Source organism: Eleutherodactylus coqui, chromosome 2 (assembly GCF_035609145.1).
Source record: "Eleutherodactylus coqui strain aEleCoq1 chromosome 2, aEleCoq1.hap1, whole genome shotgun sequence".
Taxonomy (NCBI): Eukaryota; Metazoa; Chordata; class Amphibia; order Anura; family Eleutherodactylidae; genus Eleutherodactylus; species Eleutherodactylus coqui.
Window position 1 is genome coordinate 245,232,694 of NC_089838.1, and position 23,187 is coordinate 245,255,880.

Consider the following 23,187-nt stretch of genomic DNA (forward strand, 5'->3'; position numbering starts at 1 on the left):
GACTCTCAGCTGTGAGCCTATCTATTAGATAGGCTCATCGCAGAAACTTTACAGTGCTTCCCCCTCCTCCTCAGCGGCAGAATATCGCTAATGATATTCCATCCCGGACGTGGACAGGTGGCCTTACTATTGAGAAACACCATCTATCCAAACTAATAACACACAAACTGTTGTAGCGTTCATGTCTTTTATTCGGCACATTGAGTTAAACATCCACAGTGCAGGGAGAAAAAGTGAGCCCTTGAATTTAATAACTTGTAGTTCCCTCTTTAGCAACAATCACCTCCACTAAATGTTTCCTGTAGCTGCAAACAAGACATGCGCCATGTTGAGGACAAATTTTGGACTACTCCTCCCGGCAAATGCTTTTCAGTTTACCAATATTTCTGGGATGCCTTGCATGCACAGCTCAATTTGGGTCAGCATGTCAACAGGGTTAAAGAGTAACTGCACTTTTAAAAATCTTTTGACATGTCAGAGCGACATGTCAGAGTCCGAGTGCTGAGACCCCTGCTGAAATTAAAGGGCTGCAGCTCTCAAACCAAGTGCTGTACCCCTTTGGATGTCTTTGCTGCCTGTCAGCTCCTCTTGGCGGCCGAAGCAGACACATAGATGTCTATATAATCTATGTACTCGACTTCAGCTGCTGAGGGAGGCCAAAAAGCAATGACAGCTGAATGGGCACAGCTCTGGGATGAGTGCGGCAGGCTTTTCATTTATTATTATTGTACACCGAGGTCTTTAGCTAAGCTTTGGAAGTCCTTTCCAACTTCATGTATCTCTGTAACACATCTTCTGTGGTCTCCAGAAAATGTTTGCATAGAGGCATAGTTCACACTAACTAATCTTTCTTCAACAGATTGTCAGTAACCAGGCTTTGTGTACCTTTATTTAACAAGCAAAGTACCTGTCAATCTCACACTTTCAATCTCCTAAGGGCCCTTTTACGTGGAACAATTATCGTTTAGCTAATTGTTGGATCATGCGAAACTGAACAATCCGTTCAGTGATAACACAGGCAATGACTGAACGCCGAATAATGATTGGTTTGCTTACTGTTCGTCGTTCAGTTTCTGCAGGAATAGAACTCAAATGACCATCGACCCATATAAACAATCAGTTGTTCTCTTATGAATGACTGCCTGTTCACAATGAGTGGTGGCGGGCAGCCGGAAGAGATCTCAGGCATGCTCAGTTTCAATTTAGTGAGCTAGCATCACTCCTGTGTGAAAGCACAGGAGCAATAATCATTGTCAGGTGCTTAAGTGCTTGACAGAAGTCAGTAACAGAAGTTTACTCAATTTTTTCCTCCCTGCACTGTGGGTGTTTACTTAGTGTGCTTAATAAAAGCCATGAACTGTACAACTACTAGTGTGCTACTAGTTTACTTAGATTGTGTTTGTATAATTGTGAGTTAGATAACAAGCGGACCACATTTTATTAATGCAAAAATACAGGTAATTCCAAAGGGCTCACTTACTTTTTCTTGCAACAGTATTTACTCTATAAAAGTGAAATACTTGTAGGGCCCTCACACACCCAATACTATATGGTGCTGGACGCACTTGTTGAAAATAATTACTTTACCAGTAACAGAAATATGTATGCAGAAGTGGATTTACTTATAGACACAGCAGATCTATGTTTATAGGTGACCCTGGTGGCAGCATACCTTTTAAAGGGAACCTCTGCATATGAATACACTGAACAGTGTATAGCAATATATAACTTATGCATACATGTATATTAATTAGGTACCTTCATGCTGTGAGAGTTAGAGGACAACACTCAGGGAGATACAAGAGGAAGGTGGTAGACAATGTCATATATTGTGAGAAGCGTGATGAAACAGTCTGCTTTATTTTGTCAGACTAGACAAACATGTTAAAGCCATACAGTGCAAAAGTTTAGCCAACTTGATGGGTCAAATTCTAAGGCGAAGAGACTCTGTACCTATAGGCTCTTCAGATGTAAATTCAGTTATGTATGCAAGAATAAAAAACTGCAAAGGATCTAAGGATACAGTTAGAAAGGAAGACATCTTATATGAGGGTTAGACATTCATATTAACTCAATCCTTAGGTTGTGTTCACACTTGGTGTTTTGATGCACTTCTGAACTGAGGCAAAAAACTAAAGATGCATAAAAAAGCATACATCTTTAAAAACTGCAGGCAGTTTTTAGAAGCCATCTGCTTTTTTTAAAAAAAACATGCTTTTTTTAAAAGTATATGCGGTTTTTGAAAACTGCAAGTGTTTTTAATGCCGTAGTTCAATAACTCTTCAAAAACGAACCAAAAATGTCAGGTGTCAACACAGCCTTAATAAAGTGATATAAAGCTATAGAAGGTGGAGCAGGAATGAGTTGGAATGTGTCTCGTACCTGTTGAAGTTGATTGGATACAGTATAATTTCTCTAGGAGATTGTCCGTCCCATCGGATAGTATAGGCTTGATGTAATATCACCACTGGCTGGTACTGCTGATATGGTGCTCCCTTATTAACACCCACAAGTCTCAATGGATGTGACGGATAAGCTGCTCTAGACACCATTATTGTCAGGTTCTCAGGACGCCTGGCCTGGATATACAGCTGTAGTGAAAGCAGGTAGAAACAGAAGGTAGAGTCAAGCAATGGATACACGTGGTTTCTATAAATATTTCCTGATAATGTTTCTGTTAAACATTTAGAGCTTGTGCTGAACCAAATAGATTGTGCCAACCTAAATAGTAAAATACTTTATTATTCCCAGTAACGGTCATTGGAAAAGGAATGGAGTAAGGCTCTGTTCATATTTCCGTCAGCTCGTTCCGTCCAGGACTTCTGTCATAAATGCCGGAAAAAAATGTCGGTGATATTTTTTCCAGTAAAGTAACAGAAAGCCTGGACAAAACCGGACAGAACCCAATGTATAATAATGAATAGGTTCTCTCAGGCGCTGCCAGGATCTCTCATTCCGACAAATCCGGTGGCCGTTTTACTTTCATTCTCCTGTTCCATAATGGAGCAGAAGAATGGAAATATGGTCAGAGCCTACAAATATACTGAAGAGTGTCTACAATATATAACAAGTCATTTGCTAATAAGAAGTGAAGAAAAATACTCCCGAGCTCAGAGCGTCTATCCTGCTGTAATATGAAAGAAATGAACCAAACAAACGTTCTTCAAGGGAGGGTCAATGGTGAATGCGAACCCTCCCCATATCCCACGGGACCCATTATCCCCTATGTAGTTTTTATCTTTTATGTTTTTGCTTTGTCATTATCTTTAGTAAACACTTGCATACAATACCTATACTAAAGTGGATGCATTGAAACTGAGACGCCAGCATCTGATTTCAAATCTCTTTGGACATGGGGTGGGTCTGCATTAACTATAGACACTCGCTTGAAGTAAGTTCACTTGGTTCATTTCTTTTATATTACATTGTGTATAAAAGGATAGATGCTCTGAGAGAGTATTTTTCTTCATACACTTCTTATTTGCATTTCCTTTTCGAGACCCGTGTGTGTCCTTAGAACCTCACTGTCACGCTCTCCAATTACTGATGTTGTTCTAACGGAGTGTTAAACCTGGAATCTTCGACTGTTGTCTCGCCTACAGGCAGCAAAAAGCATGGCGACCTACCATACAGGTTGCATCTTTTATGCCAGGCGGGTTCTCTTTTAAGGTACTTCAACATATACATCATTTTACCTCTGAGGCGTTGTCTTGATTGTGTTTTTTTTTTTTAACAAGACATTTGGGCACATTTATCAAAGAAATATCAACTGCTTCTAGTTTTGAGCTGGTGAAAATGGTGCAGGTTGTATCGGAGGTAAGCCATATATACAGAAATGGTGCATGGAGCTGAGTGAGTCTGAGGCAAATACTATACATTGGCATAGACCCACCCAGAATCATTCTGGATATAAAAAGTTAGCAAATACAGTAAATGTTCCGACCAACATGAGCGTTTCTTACACAGATACTGTATAACAAGTAAGCCGTTTCCTACATGACATGGTATTCTATTCTTACTGTGTACGTGTCCATGGATAAAGTGCACTGAGGATTTACAGATCATTTCCAGTCAGCTTGGCTGAGCTAAGGTGGTGGATTGTGAGGAATTAGTCCACAAGCCAAATCACATATCACTTGTCTATTCAATGAAAATAACTGCTTATCTATTTCCATATCTTCTACGGTCTAGTTTTTGCTGAATATAGTAATCAAGCTTTTTAATGGGAGAACTAATCCTGCATTTGATAGATTCATGATTTTATAATTATCTTGTTTTTTTAGAAGAAAAGTACCGGGCTTTACAAAATTGGCCCGATAATCTAAACCTTCAGATGAATTTGGGGTAAGTTTCACTGCTGCAAAACACAGAGGCGTTCAGCCCTGAAAACACAGACAAGTAAGTCTTAAAGGGAACCTGTCAATGGGTGCATGTTGCCTGAACTACGGGCAGCATGAACCCCGGAGAGATATGCAGAGCGCCCCCATGTAAGTGTTATTTTAAAGCAGCATTTTCTGCTACACACATGTCACACACACAACATCACAGGTCCTGTAAGCACACGGCCAGTGTCAGGCTCTGTATGCTTTAGGACCTGTGATGATGTTACTATCATGTGATCATGGGTGGAGCTCAGAGCCCCAGTAACTGATCACATAATGATGACATAATTACATGGAACTCACACTGTCACTCATCACTCATCGCTCACAGACAGGTGGTCGTTAGTATTTTGATGATGTGACGTTTCAGAATAAACACTTTAAAGTTTGCCTGTTTGACTCGGGATTGGAGCTCTTGAGTCAAATAGACGAGCTGCGGCGGGCTGTCTCCGCCTGCAGCATGCTGACTGACAGCTCCTCTTCCTATTTGTATATAGGGAGAGACCTATTTGCCAACATGCTGCGGGGTAGCCGGCGCGGCTCGTTTATTTGACTCAAGAGTTCTGATCCCGAGTCGCGCAAGCAAACTTCAAAGTGTGTTTATTCTGAAACTCAGCAGGATTTCCGAATAATGTTTCTGCCCCATTTACATGTGACGATTCTCGTTTAAACGAGCGTATGAGTGAGTGACGTCACCGCTAGCTGTTCGCGCTCGTGCAGGATGTTTACACAGGCAGATCATCACTGAGAATCGCTAAATTTTCGCTCAATGATATGTGAAACACTGAGCAATGAGGGTTTAGACGTAACGAGAAGCGAACCAGTGAACCAGCTATTACTTTTATGCAGGGTGAAACTGAGCGACAAACAAAAAGCAAACAAATAGTGCACAATGATTTTGCGCTTAGACATTAATGATTATTGCACATTTTTGATCGTTTGAACTAATTTTGCGCGACGATCATTGTGTGTAAATGTGCCATTCCATGGGCACACGGTGAAGGTCTTTCCCGAGTTCATGCTGCTGTGGTTGGGGCAGCATGAACATAGTGACAGGTTCCTTTTAACTGCAAGTACAGACCTTTTTGGCGGTAAGTGTGATAGATGCGTAATAAAAATGATTTACCGTGGGGCATAAAGGTAAAGATGAAGTGTTACACGAGAGAAAGGTGTGATACGATCTGTATGTTTATCTTGTCTACAAATTCATTAAAAGATCTATCAAGAAAATGATAATTTGCCTGAGTGTGATGTGAAGTATTTAGAGAACTGTCCAACTCCAAGATACTAACTAATAGTGCAAAACAAATGTGAGACGCTCAGGTACGGGGAAAACACATCATCTACACCCGTAAGAGGAATGCAACCTGTTGTTATTGTCAAAGGAACAGAACAAAACTGATTTACAATGTTTGGCAGCCAAACACACGCATGTGTTTAATGTTCCATGACAAGGCTGCCCTCCTCCCTCGCCTTCACCTGTAATGCACTGCCTTACTAAGAAAACACTTTCTTGGTAGGCTGAATATTTTACTAAACTTGATCTACGATCTTTCTGTTTTGTAATTCCAATTGTTAACCCCTTGTTAGCCCTTACTGTTTATAACAGCAAATCCTATACATTTCTATATAGTCCTAAAAGTGTGCATCATGTGATCACCTCCACTTTGATTGCGTTACACGTTTTTCTACATAAAGCCTGTTGTCTTACTTTATGCTATACACACAATCCCACACGTGCAGCATTAAGTGGCTCCTTTTAATGCATGTAGAAGGTTTTATTGTTATCAACAGTAAGCAGGGCTGATCCATAGTAACCAATCACATGGAGAAATGCCAATTCTTATTTGCTTTACATTGTATAGGAAATGATAGAAATGACCTAACCTGGCTTCATAATTATGGCTTCAGTCCAAATATCATATTTTCCAATATCCATGAAAGCCATTTGATATGGGCCAATGATCGGGCACAAATGTTTGTAACAAAGTTTGTTTGGCTGATCAATGGGCCGTGTAAACATGACGAAAGAGTTCTGCAGCCGACACGGGGGCATGAGGATGATGACTGCAATCTGTATGGGGATGAATGATCTCAGTAATGATTGTTTGTTCCCATACTAGTGATCATCATCTTATGTAACCACCTTAACATATGCTGATTGACCTTCTACATTGTCGGTCGGTGCTCGTTATCATGGGCAGATTATATCTGCTCTTGTAAGGTCCAATGTACATTTGCATTGCGGAATCTGGAGCGGGCATCCGCCTCTGGATTCCACAGCAAATACCTGCCATAAGCATGCAATGGAAAAGCGGGTTTCCATATCCACGAGCGGAAATTGATTGTGATTTTCCACTCGTAGGAGAAAAATCACAGCATGCTCTATTTTGAGCCAGATTCTATGCAGACGGCTTCCATTGAAGTCAATAAAAACCGTCTGTCCAGCGGCTCTTCCGCAACCATCTTACGGAAAGGCCGTAGGCTCTGTGTCATCGCCTAGCGACGGCACAGTCACATCTGGACTGCATGTGCATGTGCGCCGGCCAGCACATCCGCAGTATAGAAGAAAAAACATCCAGACAGGTACGCAGGGCTCACCAGCTGGGCACCGGGTCAGATTCCACTGCGGGATCCCGCATGCAGAATCCGACTCAGTTGTGTGCATTGGGCCTAAAAGCACTCTAAATAGACATAAATATATTAATAAAGCAGTTTCAGCGTGTCTTTACAGTAAGGACAATTTAGAACTTGGGAGACTATCTGTCCCTTCTAAGAGGCTGGGTGGGTTCCGTTTATGCAGGGTTACCCACTGACTATCAAGAAGTATAACTATACTGTAATTCAGTTAGAGGTGACTATGAAAAGCTTTGAAGATACTAGTGCTTAGCTATTCATTCATTCATTCATTCATGAATAGCTAAGATAGTGCTATTCATGAATGAATAGCTTAGCACTATCTGTAATTGGCTGAGCGCTTAGCCAATAGCTAAGCACTAGCTGCTATTGGCTGAGCGCTCAGCCAATCAGCACAGCCCTTTCAGGAGGCGGGGATTTTAAATCCCCGCCTGCTAAAAGTGCTGGAAAGCAGTGTCGGAAAGCCAGCCGGAGGACGCGTCTGAGCAGCAGAGAGGTGAGTAATTTTTAAAATTATTTTTTTACCACTTATTGATGCTTTTCAGGGAAGGGCTTATATTTCAAGCCCTTCCCCGAAAATTCATACTGCAGGGTTTGCTACAAACCACTGCTTTCAATGGGACCGGCAGCAGCACCGATCCCATTGAAAGCAATGGGATAGCATGCTGCACTTCTGCCACAGCTGTCACACCTGTGACAGCTGTGGCAGAAGTCCGCGGTATTCTCCATATCTCCGCTGGCCCCATTGAAAAGACTTGCGATATCCCCGCGTGATCCCGTTTTTTTTTTCGCACTGCGCTGCGAGTGTTTTCACTTACTCTCGCAGCGCAGTAGAGAAAAAAACGCCAGTGGGTGTCCGCCCTTAGTGTGACAGTGAAATATTGTGCTGTAAAGCTGAGAGAAGATGACACCGTGGACCCTGGTTCAGAGTGGAGAAGTGCTCTAAACTTGTTTTCCACTTGAGAACTTTAGTTTTAGTTCTTAGTGCTTATTAGCATGGGCTATTGTGCACTGTGGAAAAACAAAAACTTTCTAAATTATGCTAATTACTTTGTTTTCAGAGTTGTTTCTTAGATTCTTATGGTGTAGTCATATGTTACAGTCATCTTGAATATTTTTTTTTGTTTTTAGAAATACTGTGGAAAAACAAATGATATGACCTCAATGTAGTGCCTTAAAATAATGATAAAAAATAATCCTTATTCTATAGTGCCAACATTTTCCGCAGCACTGTACAAGTCAGAGGGATGTCAAGTTAGGATGTTTTAGTACTGTTAGAGCGCTATACACAGAAGTGTCATGGCTTCCATTCTTAAAGGTGCTATGAACAGTATAAGGGATCTATTTTGAAAATGATCCCGACAAATTCTAGCAGATCCCACCGATTTATACCAATACTTTCAATATAACATTATACATCTATACTATACCATTCTTCCCTCAGAAGCATGTTATCATGAATGCAGGTACTTTTCAACCTATAAAACTGTACAAAAGATTTGCAGTCTATATGATGTATTGTATGAACTGGCTGATTTATGTTCATTTATGGTTCCTGCACATAGATATACTGTAATGTGTTGCATTGATTGAATTGACATACATTTGACAAATTAATGTCTGGATATTTTTTTTAATGATTTTAGCACTAGAACGTTCCTTTAGATTTTCCCTACATTAATTATGCCTCAGGATACAGTCAAATCCGCAGCTATGGAATTCCACAGTAAAATCGGCAAGTCTAACTGTGGATTTTGATGCGTAATTGCAGACAGGTTTTAAGCCATTTACAATTCTGCACCAAATTCGCTGATAACCTGCAGCTTTTGGTGCAGAATTCACAGCGGTTTGCGCTGCGTCGTGAGGTCTGTTCTGTCCCTTGTGAAAGGTCCTATATAGACCATGCAGTCATCCATTCCTAGTAAACCCGCAGTTTAAATAATTTGGATTAAAAAAAACACATTCCTTTTTACTTTTTAAAGCATCACAGTCTATTCTCAAATAGAGAGATTCCCACACGCCAACTCCTAGTACTAAACAAAATGTTAATAATGGTAAGAGCAGTGATCCGCTGGCACTTGCTAGAAGTCAAGTAAGACACGAGAGCCAGGCTTAAAATGACTGTGGGAAAGTGCATGAGACGTTTCTAATAAGGCAATGTTTGATGGAATGGTTTGGGATATATAAATAGCAATGATGAAAAAGTGCTGCATTAAATTGTGTTATTTATACATGTGTTGAATTCTATATTGGGAATTATGGTAATGACAAACATGTAATCCCACTAAATGCACAAACGAGTTACAGGTGGGGACTACAAGCGTCTGTCCTGGGTCCTATTGTATTTAGTATATTCATAAGTGATGTAGGAGAAGGAGCGACGAGTAAGGTTTGTTAGTTTACTGATGGCAGAAAAGTGTGCAATAGGGTTGATACTCCTGGCGGGGTCTTGAACATGAAAGATTTCAGTATTCGCGGTAAATTGCGATTTTGCGCGATCGCGATTTTAACATTACAAGTCCCATAGACCCCAGGAGAAAAAAAATGCTGCGAATTTCGCAGGGAAAAAAAATGCCAGTGGGTAGGCACCCTTACTGGGTAAATAAATGGTCAAAACAATGCAAACTGCAGTTCAAGGTCTCCAAATGATGCACTTGAAGAGAAGGAATTCTCAGACTAAGTATCGTAATGGCTGTGTTATCCAGGACTTCAAAAGATAAGGATTTAGGGGCTCTGATTTTTGACAGCCTCAGTAAGGTCAGACAGCAGGGAAAGCAAGTAGGATGCTCAGGCTATAAAGCTAGAGGTATAACCAGTAGAAAGAGAGAGATTGTGATCCCGCTGTATAGAGCTCTGAGGAGACCACATGTGGAATACTGTGTTCAGTTCTGAAGACCTCATCTACGGAAAGTCAATGATTAAGTAGAATGAGTCCAAAGACAGCTGCAAACATAGTCAAAGGTCTCAAGAACAAAACTTATCAGGAAAGACTGAGGCCAGATTTACACGGGCGAGCACAATATCAGAGAAACCAGGACCAATATCGCACTTGAAAAAATGCAGAAAATATAATGGGTGATGTTACCCAAAAAATAGGAAATGCTGTGAAAGAAAAAATGCCTGTGTATATACACCCATTGCAAATAACGGGTTCTGTTTCCGAGCAAGCTTTGTGCATCTTGCAACCTGAAAAATCAAATGGCTAAATACGGCCTTAAATAATTTAATTTATATAGCCTGGAGGAAAAAAGAGAAGGGGAACATGATCTAAACTTATAAATATGTTAAATGTATAAATAAGGTTCCGGAGAGAAGTGTTTTTATCAGGAAGCTAAACACTAGAACAAGGAGGCACAATCTGAGGTTAGTTGGGGGGAGGACAGAAGCAACATCAGCAAATATTATTTTACTGAAAGAATAGTAGATGCTTGAAACAAAGTTCCAGCAGATGTAGTTGCAAAATCAACAATAAATGAATTCAAGCATGTCTGGCTAAGTATATATCTATCCTAAGAGAGAGCTGAAAAGGAAATAATATAAGGGCAGAGTAGTTGGACCAAAAGGTCTTTTTTTGCCATTAATTTTCTATGTTTTTTAATTTACTAAGTAAAATGGGTATTTTCAACTTAGACATTTATGCTATAATCACAGAATATGCCATAAATGTCTGACAGACACTTATGTGGAGAACCAGGGTCTGGAGAAGTTGCCACACCCAGGCAAAGGATCGTTGGAACGAAGATAGCGCATGTACTCGGCTCTCTCCATTCACTACAGTGGGTGTTACAGAAAGAGTAAAGCATGCTTGCTGTGCTATTTTAATAACTCCCAAAGAAATGAGAGAGTTATGTACATGTGCAGCCACCTCACCATTCATTCATTCTCAACCGGCGTCCACCTTACCAAGTGGATTGGGGAACCCCTGTCCAGTACATAGATGCGGGCTGCCACAGTTTTGTCAGGGAACAGATGTTGCTCCTCTGCCTCCCATTAGGACTGATATATTGGTATATGGCAGGTGACACTACAATTTGACCAGGATGCAGTAACTGAACATGAGAAGAAAAGTGTATTCAGTAATGCAGCTTGAACAGAAACAAAGCCAAGAAACTTAGCTAAGGTTAGGGCTAGCATCATAAGTAAGGTATAAACAGGCCAGGGATCAAGGCAGGCAGAAGACAGGAGAAGAATCCATAAACATGCTGAGGTCAGGACTGGGGAAAGCTGAAGAATCAGGATGAGCAGAATCAGGGCCAGGATGACGGAATCAGAACAAACCACAGTCACCTGTGAGAAGAACAGAGGCCTAACAAACACTCAGCTAAACTTAGGGTGCATTCACATGAATGATTCTCCCATGCGAGTTCCCTCTAATTGTGAGATAGATGGAACCCAACCAGAAAAATAACCCATTAATTCCAATGGATTGATTTACATGAGTGATTTTTTAATGGCACCGATAGGGGGGAAGGTGTCTGATATACACAGTGGTGGTCAGGGATAGGAAAAGGATTGATCTGCAGGCCCTTTAAAGTCAGTTGGCATGTGCATGCGAGCCCTTTGGGCAGCACTTGGAGACTGACTGGAAACCAGAGCGCAGCCAGGTAAGGTACGATGGCAGCCACAAACTGTAACAAGTTTTTTGAGCCAAAGCCAGAAGTGCAGTCAAAAGCAAAGTGGAATATAAAGGAAGGACTTATACTTTTCCTTCCTGCTGGATCTACTTCTGGCTTTGGCTTAAAAAAATGTATAAAAAACTGCAGTGGCGTTTTTCCAAAAACACTACTCATGAAACAACCCAAACAGACATATTTTTCCTTCCATGTCCAACTTGGTTAGTGATCTCATTGAAGGTCAGTTCCTAATGAAGTGCAGCTCTGTAAAAGCCACAATAACCAATGGGACACTTTTTTTTCTAAGAAAATCATAGCTATATCATAGGACTTGTGCCACTTTCAGACAAACGTATATTTGCTCTGTATTAGGTCTGTGTAAAGGGCACCGTAATATGGAGCTAATGTTAATCTGTAGGACTGATCACATGGCCATCCATATTTTTTACAGCCATTTTTCAAAACTCAGCATGATCTATTTTTTGCATATTTGCCTCCTTATTTGTACTGCTTTATATTGGGTAAATACGGATCAGTATTTGCCCACTAGAACATAATAAAAATACAGAGGCAAATACGGATGAAAAATTGTTGACATGCGCATGTAATGTCTTTTAAAACACGTCTGTAAGACGGATTCGTGGAGTGTTTTTATACGCCGTTCTGAAACCGGCCTTACTGTCATAAAGGTGAAGGACTCCTTATCTCAAGATAATGACTATAATTGTTCAGTCTACACATAAAAACATTAAACCAACTTGGCATGAATAAAATACATAAACAATAAAAGACACAATGCAAATAATTTGCTCTTATGATATGAAATTACTTCTGTATAGTAAATGCTTACTGCTAATGAAGATAATAAAAAAGTACTAAAAGACATCTACAGTAACAACTGGTTTCACACAAAAATCCTATGTTAAATCTTGGACCGACCTGTGCGTATCTGCCGCTGCATATGACACCATTCCATTGTGGCACTGTAAGGCATCCTGGATGGCGCAAAAGATAATTATTTCCCCGACCAACAAACGTATCAGGATACCCGGTGACTGAGCCGTCCAAGTCATGGAATATTGACACCTTGTCACCATCATAGTCATTAGATCCAAACCACTGCCCCGGGCGACCAAAAAATACTTTGCGGCCAACCTGATTATGAAAGGGAACAAGTTAAACAATAGAAGTGCCAGAACATATTATAATCTTATAGGCAAAGTTATTTAAAGTGTTTGCAGGCTCCACTATCGAGAACATCTAATAAACTATCTACATTGTGTGCCGTGGTTAATATGTGGATTAGGAGAAATAGTTATCATCTGCTAAGATCATAGCAGTACATCTGCAACAAATAAGTCGGGCAATTCCTCACAATAGCATCCGTTTTGCAGATGTGGCATGTTATCCGTTCTAAAAGCCAGAGGAATGCAACAACTAATTTGGGCTGATTAATAAAGTAACTAACTAAGAAGATGTTCTGTACATCAGATCACTCGGTGCTTGTCCTCAGCCTTTATATAAACCACGTAACACATTCTTGCCATCTATGACTAAATAAGGCCCATTCCTTTTTTTTCATTGTACATAACATAGACACTTGTAAGCAAAGCGGCTGCCAAGAAAGTGAGAATCTATTACTGCATCTGGATTTACTTCTGAGCTGTCCAGTACAATCCAGCATATTCCAGTATATAAAGCAGAAAGAAAATCATGTGAGCGGCTCTGGTACATAAGGTAACATCTGATAACACAGTAAATGTCTGTGTACTTTGTCAGATCAAACAGAGAGAACATCAGACATACTAAATGGGAGAAAGGAGAGGAAATCCCCAAGACTAGATGTGTTTACTTTACCTTACTTAAAATGTATTACTTTGTTACATTTGAGTTCTATCACCAAAACATGTGAACTGGCAAAGCTGACAGCTACTTGAATCAGAAGAAATCACCACTGTGAGCAGCGGACAGGCAGGGCTCTCCTTATAAGGCTCCATTCACACGCGGCAGTTCGGTTGCAATAAAAACTGCATCAAAAAGTGTATTGGTGAAACCATGTGTGTTTTTACTATGCTTGTAGTAAAATGTGCAAAAAACGCATGCAGTTTTGCAAATGCACTTTTTGCTGTGGTTTTTATTGCAACTGAACTGCTCCCTGTGAATAGAGCCTAAATGGTTACATTTGTTGCAGAAATTTCTGTGACTGACATTTTCCACGCATCTAAATGGAGCAGCAAGTATCTTCAGCAAACACATGGATTTATGCAAGCACCATCCAGATGAATACAGCAGTTGCAGATCCAATTGTGTGGATTTTGTTAAGGTTTTTGGTGTAGAATTAGAGATGAGCGAGTATACTCGCTAAGGCATATTACTCGAGCGAGTAGTGCCTTAGCCGAGTATCTCCCAGATCGTCTCTAAAGATTCGGGGGCCGGCGCCAGTGACAGGTGAGTTGCGTCGGGGAGCGGGGGGGAGAGAGGGAAAGAGAGATCTCCCCTCCGTTCCTCCCCGCTCTCCACCACCGCTCCCCGCCCCCCGCCGGCCCCTGAATCTTTAGAGACGAGCGGGGAGATACTCGGCTAAGGCACTACTCGCTTGAGTAATGTGCCTTAGCGAGTATACTCGCTCATCTCTATGTGGAATTGATGCGGATTTTGGTGTGAATTTTCCGATGTGTAAAATTCGCACCATTTCCTAAGGATATGTTCAAATGGGACGGAATTTGTTGCAGATTTTCCATCTGGACCTTCCGGACAATCTGCGGCATTTACAGTAGCAGCAAAGCGAATGAGATTTTAAAAAATCTCGTTCTCATGCTGTGGAAAAAAATCTGCTGCAGAAATGGATACACGGTGCGGAATTTAAATATGCAGACTGTCAATTAAGCACTGGATATTCAGTTTGGATTCCACTTCTTCAAATAAGGAGGTGAATTCTGCACCAAATTCTGTGGCCATATCCACACCAAATGCTGTGGTGTTTGATTCAGATTTTGTGGTGCGGAATGTCCGCTGCAGACATTCCGCGAGGAATTCTGCCCCCTTCTGGACACACCCTAAGAGTACACAGCCACAAGAAGTGCAAATACTAAAGTTTTTCCATGTGGAATGTCCTCACAGAAAATCCAGGGGAGGGGATATAAAGGGGTTGTCTCATTTCTAGCTGTTTTGCTACAGGAAGCAGCCGGCTCTGTATATTGTGCCACGACCCGAGTGTTAGTAATATAGCCTGAATCCCATTCATTTCAAAAGAACTCAACCTGAGAAATAAACCCAGGCCACTCTGGAAAGAGCTTCAACGCAGAGTGAACCAGCCGTAATATACCAGAAAATGAATCCTGAGATTAGACCATCAATAGTTTACAACTGGACAATCCCTTTAAAGCCTGTGATTCCAGATGTTAATTCTGGGCTACTACCTTTCATATGACAATGGTTTCTACGACACAAGATGAGATCAATATCAGTAAATGCTTTTGCAGATTGGAAAAAACAAGTTGTCTACAGGAATAACAAACTGAGAAAAGAAATACCATGCTAAAAGCATATACAAGACACTAGTGACACTAGCAATGCTACTACCGGTATGTACTAAATGAGATCCAACTGTCTGTATCATGGCATAACTCAGCTGATGCTTGAACAGGAACTCAGTGATCATATTACACAATCCTTCCCTCAGCTCTGAGCTTACAGAATAAATCATCTTGTTTATTACACGCCAGAGTGGCAGAATGATTAGAAATAATAAGAAACAAGACAGATAACCATTTCTATTTCGGGAATTGTACATGCCGTTCACTGTGATGAGCAAAATGACACAACCAACTGGAATGGTACTTGCCCAAAAGCCCAGACTTTACACAAACTGGATAAATGGATGGGTGCTACATCTAAAATCATGCCGACAGAGTGGTCTGGGTGATCTGACAATGTAAATGACCCCCAGAGCCGATCACCAAGCAGCCTGTAAAACATTTTTACACTATATGAAAGCAATGGAATTAGTAAATACATCATCAAAATGTTTATGAGAGCAGTGGAAGCAAATAAATGTGGAGCACCATGTATGTACTCTACTAATACATACTGTGAGGCGATGTTCCCATTTATACATTTGTATTTTATTACATTTCCTCTACTGTTTGTAGTCAGGTTAATTATAATTATATACTGAGAATGATTAAATCATTATATATATAAATATATATATATATATATATAAATAATATATATATATATATATATATCTTACAGGCCTCAAATATGAAAAGTGCATTTTGTATTACACTGAATGGCTACCATATCATTGCTAAACGGTCATTTGCAGAGATACTTAACCCCTAAAGGACTAAGTTCGGTAATTATATGGCATGGGATTAGAGCTTCTGCTCTTGAAATCAAGCAGCAACAGGTCAGGTCCTCAACTGCCAGACACAGCAGAGGACCTGGAGCAGAAGGGAGAAGTGCTTTTTAACCGCTTCTGCCTTTTTCTTTCCAAGCGCTTACATAGCGCTCAATAAATGCTATGTACTAAAGAGAAAAAGGGAAAGTATTATTTCCGCTATTCGGTCCAGCAATCACGTGACAACCGGGTGCCCTATGTCACAGTAGAGCTGCAGGGTCCTAGCAGACCCAGATCAGCTCTGCCAGTGACTATTGTCACTACAGGGGATTGTTGTGTACATGTTGTAAGAACCAAGCCACAGGTTTAATACATATGATGTGGTGGTCCAAAGTTCAACAGATATTGGACAGAAGTAAATTTACTAATTAATACTGTATACAGGGTTGATTTGTACTTTACTCTATTAGTGTGTATACTTGGCTATGTTACTGATCTGCCACTGGAAGAACAGATAACAATAGCACAGCTCCTATACATTGCAAGGAAATTGATAGCTCAACTTTGGTTAAATGAAGCGACCCCCATGCATATGGAATTTAAAACTAAAGTCAAACGTCTTCTACCGTAGGGAGAAAGGGATATATCTTAAATGTAAAACAGGATATAAATATGAGAGGATATGGATGAAGTGGTTGAGGGCCCCTGGTCTGACTCCTTAGAACTTGTTAGGCAATGTTCAATTGAGTTGATATCAATATAGTTAACTTCAAATTGAATAAGCTGGGGAAGGATATGAAGATGGAACAATACCTCTGCAGCGCCACCTGTTGGATGGCAGCATTCCTTCAAATCAATATCCAACTTTTTATACATGCCAATGTAACAATGATTGGGAATTGAGATCCAAGCCAGAATCCATACACAGACAGATGTTTTGGGGGTTGTGCACCTCTTCAGTGTGCAGTAGGATCCTGGCTTGGCTATCGAGAGTCCTATGACATGGGTCGTTAGGGGTATCATCTAGGTGCTCTCCTTAAGGAGTGATGATACCCCTCTCAGCTCTTAATCTGTCACACTATTCTGTGATGTAATTAAATGGTAAAAGTGATGGACAAGATGAGAAACATCTCTGAACCTCCCTCAGAATTTTAAAGACTGTCCTTTCAAAATGATATGGCCAGAAGGAATATATACAGGAGATTCAAAGCCTACATGTTCATTCTGTGAACAGTTGCTTTACAGTGGAGGAGATAGACATGGATTTCAACACCAACTTCTTTTACTAACCTGGCCTATTCTGATCAATGGAAATCATGAGAGAATTGAGAGGGGAGGGAAATGGGGGTTTATGATGTTGATGTTTTTTTTTTTTAAATGACATTTTTTTAATAAAAATCATTTAATCTAAAAAAAAATGTATCACCTATAAAGACTTTTTAGATTGGTGTTTGGGAGACTGAAAAGATGATGCTGGCAACTCTCTGGAGTAACAATGATTAGGCAACTTTGGGAGGATATGTACTATAGCTACATAACTAGGTAAAAGCTGAACTCTTAGATTTGACTGGAGTAGAACTTTTATTTATTTGGTCTGTACTGGCAGTGTAGATAAATGCAATATCCCAATAATGTCCTATGGCAGAACTAGTGCCACTGGCACACAATACAAGGCTTAGTAATGCATAAGGGTACAGTATAAGTGACACTTCCAGTAAATTTTAGTGACACTGAGTCTCCAATAGCTGCCAGCATATTACAATGCAAAGGAAATTAAAAAGTTAACATGTTTCATTCTGAACTTTTTGGCACATGAGCATAGAATAATATGCATTTTCTGATTCTTCTTTCCACATTAATTGCTGCTCAATCCTCGTAGTGAGAGATTTGTGTGCTGTCTACGTGGAGAAACTAATCCCATGTCAGCATCTTGCAATAGTATTCGGGTCATTTGGTTAAGGTGGGGAAATGTGGACAAAGCTTTCTGCCCACACAGACATTAACTCTGAATAGCTGAGATTTATGTTTGCATGCAGATTTATGGCTCTTAACTCTTTGATAGCTAGCTGGAGCATGTCTAACAAGACTCAATCCATGATGGCTGCTTCTTCAGAGACATCTTCTCTGGCACCGTTTTGTTAATCATCATTCCACTTAATGTCTTTTTTCTACAAGACCCAGCGGGTTTGGCATTTCAGGGTGTAGTCCTGAACCGGTTCAAACAATACCTCTGTTTTATGATGGATAACGAACAGCATATCAACTCAGCTGAAAACAAGCTAAGGGAAAAAGGTCAGGGCAACCTGCAAGACACACACAGCTACCAAATACATTTCTAGGAGAGTTGAGCTGCCAACGCAAATAGATAACAGACTGGATCTCAGCAAAAGCCATAGATTCCTCACTCAGCATGTTATCTCTCTGGTGACTGCTTGGTTCCGGTCTACAGAAACCTAGAGACTCGACTGAAAACAACTTCCTATATTAATCGATCAAATATGAATTCCATAGTATTATCCCTTTCTTCCCTGACATTATAGTCACACTTTACTTACACTTTTCTCCATCTTGATCAGAGAAATGTTATTTTGAGGTGTGATTTGCCAGGAATTCTTCAATGAAAATCCAATTGCACTGGAAGGTCGTTCTGCAGTTGGGACAAATTTTTTGAATGTGCATTTGAGAAGTCGGACTGGCCCATCATATATCTGAAATCCACGAATTGGAAATGTCCTAAGAAAAATAACAAAAGTGACCATTGTTTACTCAGGCATCATGCAGGCAAGCAATATTTTTTGTAGACAGGACAAATCTTAGTTTAATTGTTGTCCTATGAAATGCAATGTCCTTACTTTGTATTGTATCCCTTACAATCTGAACCCTATAATAAAGTAACATGAATCATGGAATCTAAATGGAAAATAGTAGTATAAAAATTTAAAAGACATAATAGTAGAATTTACTAAAAGGAGTTTCCAGAGAAATACTATTGATGACCTACCCTCAGGATAGGTCATTAATAGTTGATCATCTGAGGTCTGCTGCTTGGGATCCCAGATGATCAGCTGATTTGGTGCCTGCTGTCAGCTCCGCAATACACAGGGGTCAGAGAGAAAGCAGTTAGTTCTGACCCATGCAGCTCCCATTGACTTTAATGAGAGTTGCACTTGCATTTACAAGCGCCGGACACTAGAAAGGGGTTGGAGTCAACTGCTTCTGCTTGGACTTTTGTGTATTGTGGTGCTGACACTTGGTACCCGATCAGCTGATCTGCCAGGGTCTCGAACAATGGACCCCAGATGATCAACTATTGATGACCTATCCAGAGGACAGCTCATTATTAGTATTTGCGTGGAAAATCCTTTAAACCCTTAAGGACATGGACATTTTGGCCCTAAGGATGCAATGGTTTTTCAAAAGCGATAACCTTTTTTTATTTTTCTGTTGACATGGCCATATGAGGGCTCGTTTTTTGCATGATAAACTGCAGTTTAAAGTGGTTTCAGTTTTGGGCACATATAATGCATTATAAAGCTTTTATTCATGTTTTTTGGATGATAGGAAGAAAAAAACACTTCAATTCCGCAATTGTTTTTTTTTTTTTACAGCATTAAAGGGATTTTTCAGGCAGTGCCAGCTGCCAGTGACAGGCTGCATCAGGGTCGGAGCAGAAGCCACTGCTCCAGCCTGTGTAGTAGTCGGTGCTTCCTTTCAATGAGAGCTGTGGCTGCACTTACAAGCAGGGGTCACAACACAGGGGTCGCAGCAGTTGTTTCCGCTCCGATGCAGGCCAGCACTGACAGCCAGCGCTGCCTGGAAAACCTCTTTAATCATACAGAATAAATGACATGATACTTTTTCTCTACAGGTTGGTACGATTACGATGATACCAAAATTGGATATTTTTTATGTTTTTAAACTTTTGCACAATAAAAATACTTTTTTGGAAATAATTATTTTTTTGCATCGCTGCATTCAAAGTTATATAATCTTTTTAATGGATGAAGCTCTTTGAGGGCTTTTTTGTGTAAGGAGCTATAGTTTTTATTGGTATCACATTGTGTTGCTTACAACTTTTTTGATCACTTTTATTGTGTTTTTTTGAGAAGCGAAATGAATATAATAAGCATCTTGGCTCCATTTTTTAGACTTTTTAAACCGTTTTTGCTCTGCAGGATAAATAAGGTGTTCAATTTATTGTACAGATTGCTATGGATACAATGACACTTAAAATGTGGTTTTTGTTGTCCTTTTTTTCAAAGAGGGGGAAAGTACACAAAAAAAAGGGTTTTTCCTGTTACAATTTGTTCTTCCGTGTTATTTTTGTTTTAATTATTTTTATAAGCATTATCGCTTACAGTAGTGATCACAGGCCATTATCTGGCATCTGGTTGCCATGGCAACCCATCGCCCTAGACGTTACATAGTGGGAGGCCAATGATGTCACAGAGGGAGTGCGCTACCTCTGTGAACCCTTTACATGCTGTGATCTGCATTGGTCAAAGCATGTAAGAGTTTAACATCTGGAATTGGTGTTCTCACTGATCCCTGATGTTGCTGTTGGTTCTTGCTGGAGATCGCAGGGGCTGAGCTTCTTAGCCCTTAACATCCAAAGGACACATTCAACATCCAAGTTTACATATTGTTGCATTAAGTACCATGTGCCCTGGAGGTAAACTTACGTCTTGTGGCATTAAGGGGTTAAATAGGTTTTCCCATTAAAGGCGTTTATACCCCATTTACTACCATTAAAGGGGTTGTCTCACGCCGAAACAGGTTTTTTTTTTATTCAATAGGCCCCCCGTTCGGCGCGAGACAAACCCAAGGGATGGGTTAAAAAAAAAAAAAAGTTTATTACTTACCCGAATCCCCGCACTGCGGCGACTTCTTTCTTCCTTTACCAAGATGGCCGCCGGGATCTTCACCCACGATGCACCGCGGGTCTTCTCCCATGGTGCACCGTGGGCTCTGTGCGGTCCATTGCCGATTCCAGCCTCCTGATTGGCTGGAATCGGCACACGTGACGGGGCGGAGCTACGAGGACCAGCTCTCCGGCACGAGCGGCCCCATTCACCAGGGAGAAGACCGGACTGCGCAAGCGTGTCTAAAAACGCCAGAAGACAGCGAATTTAGACGGATCCATGGCGACGGGGACGCTAGCAACAGAGCAGGTAAGTGAATAACTTCTGTATGGCTCATAATTAATGCACGATGTATATTACAAAGTGCATTAATATGGCCATACAGAAGTGCTGAACCCCACTTGATTTCACGAGACAACCCCTTTAAGTCTGCGTAGCCCTAGATTATGAATGTAAATTGCAATTTAATTATTATTTCCGGTGCTAATTTCATTAATAAAACCTACTTGTTTCGTGGCAGTGACCTCTGTTCACCCGACCCTCCACGTCCCCAGTAGCTATTCTGTCCACCATATGAGCCCACATTGTCACTTTCCCCTACAAAGATGGAATCTGTTATCTCCAGACTTGAACCTTCATCTGTTGGGAATGTTCCATCGCTGAAAATGAAATATATATCCATAAGGCAATAATTATAAAGCAAACAGTACGCACGCTTACATGTAGCCACTCATTTTATTGCAAGAAAAAAATATATGACTCTGAGCAAAAATTAGCAAAACTGACAACGCTCCATAAAATGATTATAGACATTGCAATACTACCAAAGGAATCCCAAGTCTCCCTTCCAAACATTACATTTCTAGGAATTTAATTATGAGGTGTGAAGATGACTGGTTTATTGCCAGGTATTACGGAGAAGGGAGAAGGCTTAACTACAGGAAAAAGAAGCCTAGTACAAGATGTGCATACATTTGATGATTCATGGCCTGGAGCGGACCGCACTCAGCTGTATGTTCAAGTCATGGTAGTTGGAACAGGAGGGTAGATGCATCTCCCAGATGTGTGAAGTGACAGAATGAGAGGGGAGTGGCATACATGTAAAGAGTAAAGTGGTCATTTCCTTGAGAAAACACTTTAGTGTTTTGCAAGTTCTAGGTGGCAGAATTAGATTAAGGGGGTTTTCCAAATACTTGAAATTGCTTCACAACCACTCTGTTCTTTCTGGTTGCTGCTGACCAGAACATGTGACTGCTGCAGCCAATCAAAGGGAACCGCAGTGACCTTCCATAGGCAGTGATTGGCTACAGCAGTCACATGTCCTGGTCAGCAGCAACCAGGAAGGACAAAGTGGATGTGAGCCAATTTTATGTTGTGGGAAAACCCCTTTAGGAAAATGAGCATAAGGCATAAAAGTGATAACTTAACAGCTCTGTGACGAGTACGGGAGAAACACAACATAACTTTCCTATATCTGTTACATCTCCTAGAAAACAAACACACCCATAATAAATTAATTATTACCTGGCTAGTGTAAGTCCAATTCCATTGTCTGAAAACCTAGAAGAGTAGAACGGTCATAACATTAGAGCAAGAAAATTAAATGACAAATATGCTATCTGTGTGTTGGGTTGATGAGTTGAAGACTTAAAGGTTGAAAGTAAGGCTTGATTATAATTAGACTTGTACTTTGTCCTGGAAATGTGCGAACACGATAACTGATTGGTCTTATTATAACTTTAGTTTTGCCACTAAGAAATTTTCCACCAATGCCCAGACAAACAACTGCAAATGTGCAATGAAACCACCACCCCAGAGAGGACAACAATAATCTATTATAAATTCTAGTTAGCCATTCATGTTAAAAACTTCAGATTAAAAGTCATCATTGACTGAAAAAAAATCTAAAACAGAAGACCGAATTTTTAGTTTACTATCTATTGGAATTTGACAATGTGGACAAATAAAAATGCTTAACATTTTCAATGTATATCATTTTGCCAAAATTCTATGCGGTACTAAAAGAAGTTGTCTCACTTCTAGACCTTTTGCTTCAGGAAGCACACAGCTCCATACATTGCGCAGTGGCCTGGGTTGATACTGCAGGCTGAATGCTAGTGAAGTGAATGGAACTCAGTCTGCAGTACGAACCCAAGACACTTGGAACGTATGGAGCTGTGTGCTTCCTGCAAGCAAAGGAGACGAGAAGTGGGACAACTCTTTTAACAAAAAAGGCAGCTATGCTACATATTGTTCCTTACAATGGTTGTCTTAATAATAATGTTGTTCCTCATCAACTTTTAATAATTTTCATCCATTTAGCAAGTATACCTTATCATAGTATTTAG

The 23,187-nt window shown here is 40.5% G+C and overlaps 2 protein-coding genes across 6 annotated transcripts in view; both read right to left on the reverse strand.

The window, feature by feature from the left end:
* Positions 1 to 23,187, reverse strand: part of CEMIP (cell migration inducing hyaluronidase 1) — a 141,850-nt gene that overhangs the window by 110,114 nt on the left and 8,549 nt on the right. The window lies entirely within an intron of this gene.
* LOC136612430 (inactive cell surface hyaluronidase CEMIP2-like) overlaps positions 1 to 23,187 on the reverse strand; it is a 126,804-nt gene that overhangs the window by 19,146 nt on the left and 84,471 nt on the right. For all 3 annotated transcript variants that reach the window (XM_066592777.1, XM_066592778.1, XM_066592779.1), the window contains 5 exons: positions 22,364 to 22,399; positions 21,346 to 21,498; positions 18,533 to 18,710; positions 12,572 to 12,787; positions 2,383 to 2,591 (listed from right to left, as the gene is read on the reverse strand). In XM_066592777.1, coding sequence (XP_066448874.1) covers positions 2,383 to 2,591; positions 12,572 to 12,787; positions 18,533 to 18,710; positions 21,346 to 21,498; positions 22,364 to 22,399 — 792 coding nt within the window. The remainder of the gene's footprint in view (positions 1 to 2,382; positions 2,592 to 12,571; positions 12,788 to 18,532; positions 18,711 to 21,345; positions 21,499 to 22,363; positions 22,400 to 23,187) is intronic.